Source organism: Nanorana parkeri, unplaced genomic scaffold (genome assembly GCF_000935625.1).
Source record: "Nanorana parkeri isolate BGI_ZX_2015 unplaced genomic scaffold, ASM93562v1 scaffold3370, whole genome shotgun sequence".
Classification (NCBI taxonomy): domain Eukaryota; kingdom Metazoa; phylum Chordata; class Amphibia; order Anura; family Dicroglossidae; genus Nanorana; species Nanorana parkeri.
The window spans coordinates 20,767-22,260 of NW_017309638.1; the positions used below are offsets into that span (position 1 = coordinate 20,767).

Sequence of the window (1,494 nt, forward strand, 5' to 3'; positions counted from 1 at the left end):
TGTATGTACAGTGTGCAGAATGACCAGCGATATGGAAAGATTCTCGTTTAGGATCCACAGAACTTACAGTCATCCCATTGACGGTGCCCAGCTCCTCCCGTATGGTGAATATATCCAGCAGTGCCTGTGTGGGGTGCTCCCCTACCCCGTCCCCGGCATTGATGACCGGCTTGCGGCAGTGTTTGGCAGCCAGCTGGGAAGAGAAGACAACAGAACGAGGTAATATACATCAGATGACGGTAAGATGGAAAAGCTGTCATGGTACGAATGGTTCCTACCTCCACCGCTCCCGGCTCCGGGTGTCTCACCACCAGAACATCGGCGTAACAGCTCATCGTCTGCACAGAATCCACCAGAGACTCGCCTTTCTGGGAGGAGGATGTCGTCTCCGAGAAAGTGAGCACCGAACCTCCCAGGCGCTGCATGGCCGCCGCAAAGGAACTGCTGGTCCGCGTACTGGCCTCGAAGAACATGGAGGCCATGACCTTACCCTAAGGGCAAGAGGAGGACAGAGATGGAGAAGTATCAAAGGAAGAGGACGGGGGTGAGAAGGAGGAGAACCCAACAAGGAGGATGGGGGTGAGAAGGAGAAGTACCCACGGAAGAGGACGGGGGTGAGGAGGAGAACCCAACAAAGTGGACGGGGTGAGGAGGAGAAGAACCCAACAAAGTGGACGGGGGTGAGAAGGAGGAGAAATAACCAACACTCATCACACCAGGAAGGAGTAAACAGGACACAGGAATTAGGACAGACAGTGCAGCTCTTCTGAACACAGTATAAAATGGAACCTCTTAGAAATCATGTCTCTGCAGCCAGCCGGACTCACATTTCATTTTATTTCAAACATTGACATAACTTTGTAATACCAAAAAGCTGCGATTAACCCCTTTTGTATCAATGAGTATATAATAAAGTAATATTGGGGAACATTCTCCCCCCCTCCCCGCACAATCATATAATGAAGTGCACTTTAGGTTCCCAGGAACCCTTTGTGTAAATGTCCATTAGGTGGCCACCTTGATCCATCCAGGCCAAGCGGCTGATATTGTAACTCGCGGCTCCAGGCCAGATCACTCTACTCGTCAGATAAGTGCAAACAAGTCTCAAGAGGAAACATGGCATTCCGCCTGGAGCAGCACAGCTAGATCCGGGATCCTCCTCTCGGTCGGCTCAGCCAGCCAGCGTGCCCCTCCTCTGCAATCTTCCACCTTTCACAATGACGCCATAAACTTAGACTTGGACTCAGGAATCCAGACGAGTCCAAGAAAAGATGGCTGATCAGGGAAAAGTGTAGAAGTTCCCGATAGATGTGCGGCTCCCACATGGGGTACAATCAGAGTTTGAGGCTCCCTTGATGTCTCACTGGTGAACTTAGATTCTTCAAACAGGTTATATCTTATACTGTGTAATCAGGAATAGCGACGACCGCCGCAAGCGAGAGATATAGACAGAGACTATAATAAATACACACACATTATATATATATATATATA

The 1,494-nt window shown here is 49.8% G+C and overlaps 1 protein-coding gene across 1 annotated transcript in view; it reads right to left on the reverse strand.

Moving 5' to 3' along the window:
• The window catches only part of CAD (carbamoyl-phosphate synthetase 2, aspartate transcarbamylase, and dihydroorotase), a 37,576-nt gene that overhangs the window by 4,733 nt on the left and 31,349 nt on the right, over positions 1–1,494 (reverse strand). Inside the window, 2 exon segments of the mRNA XM_018574923.1 lie at positions 68–193; positions 279–491. Of these exon segments, the coding sequence (XP_018430425.1) occupies positions 68–193; positions 279–491 (339 nt within the window).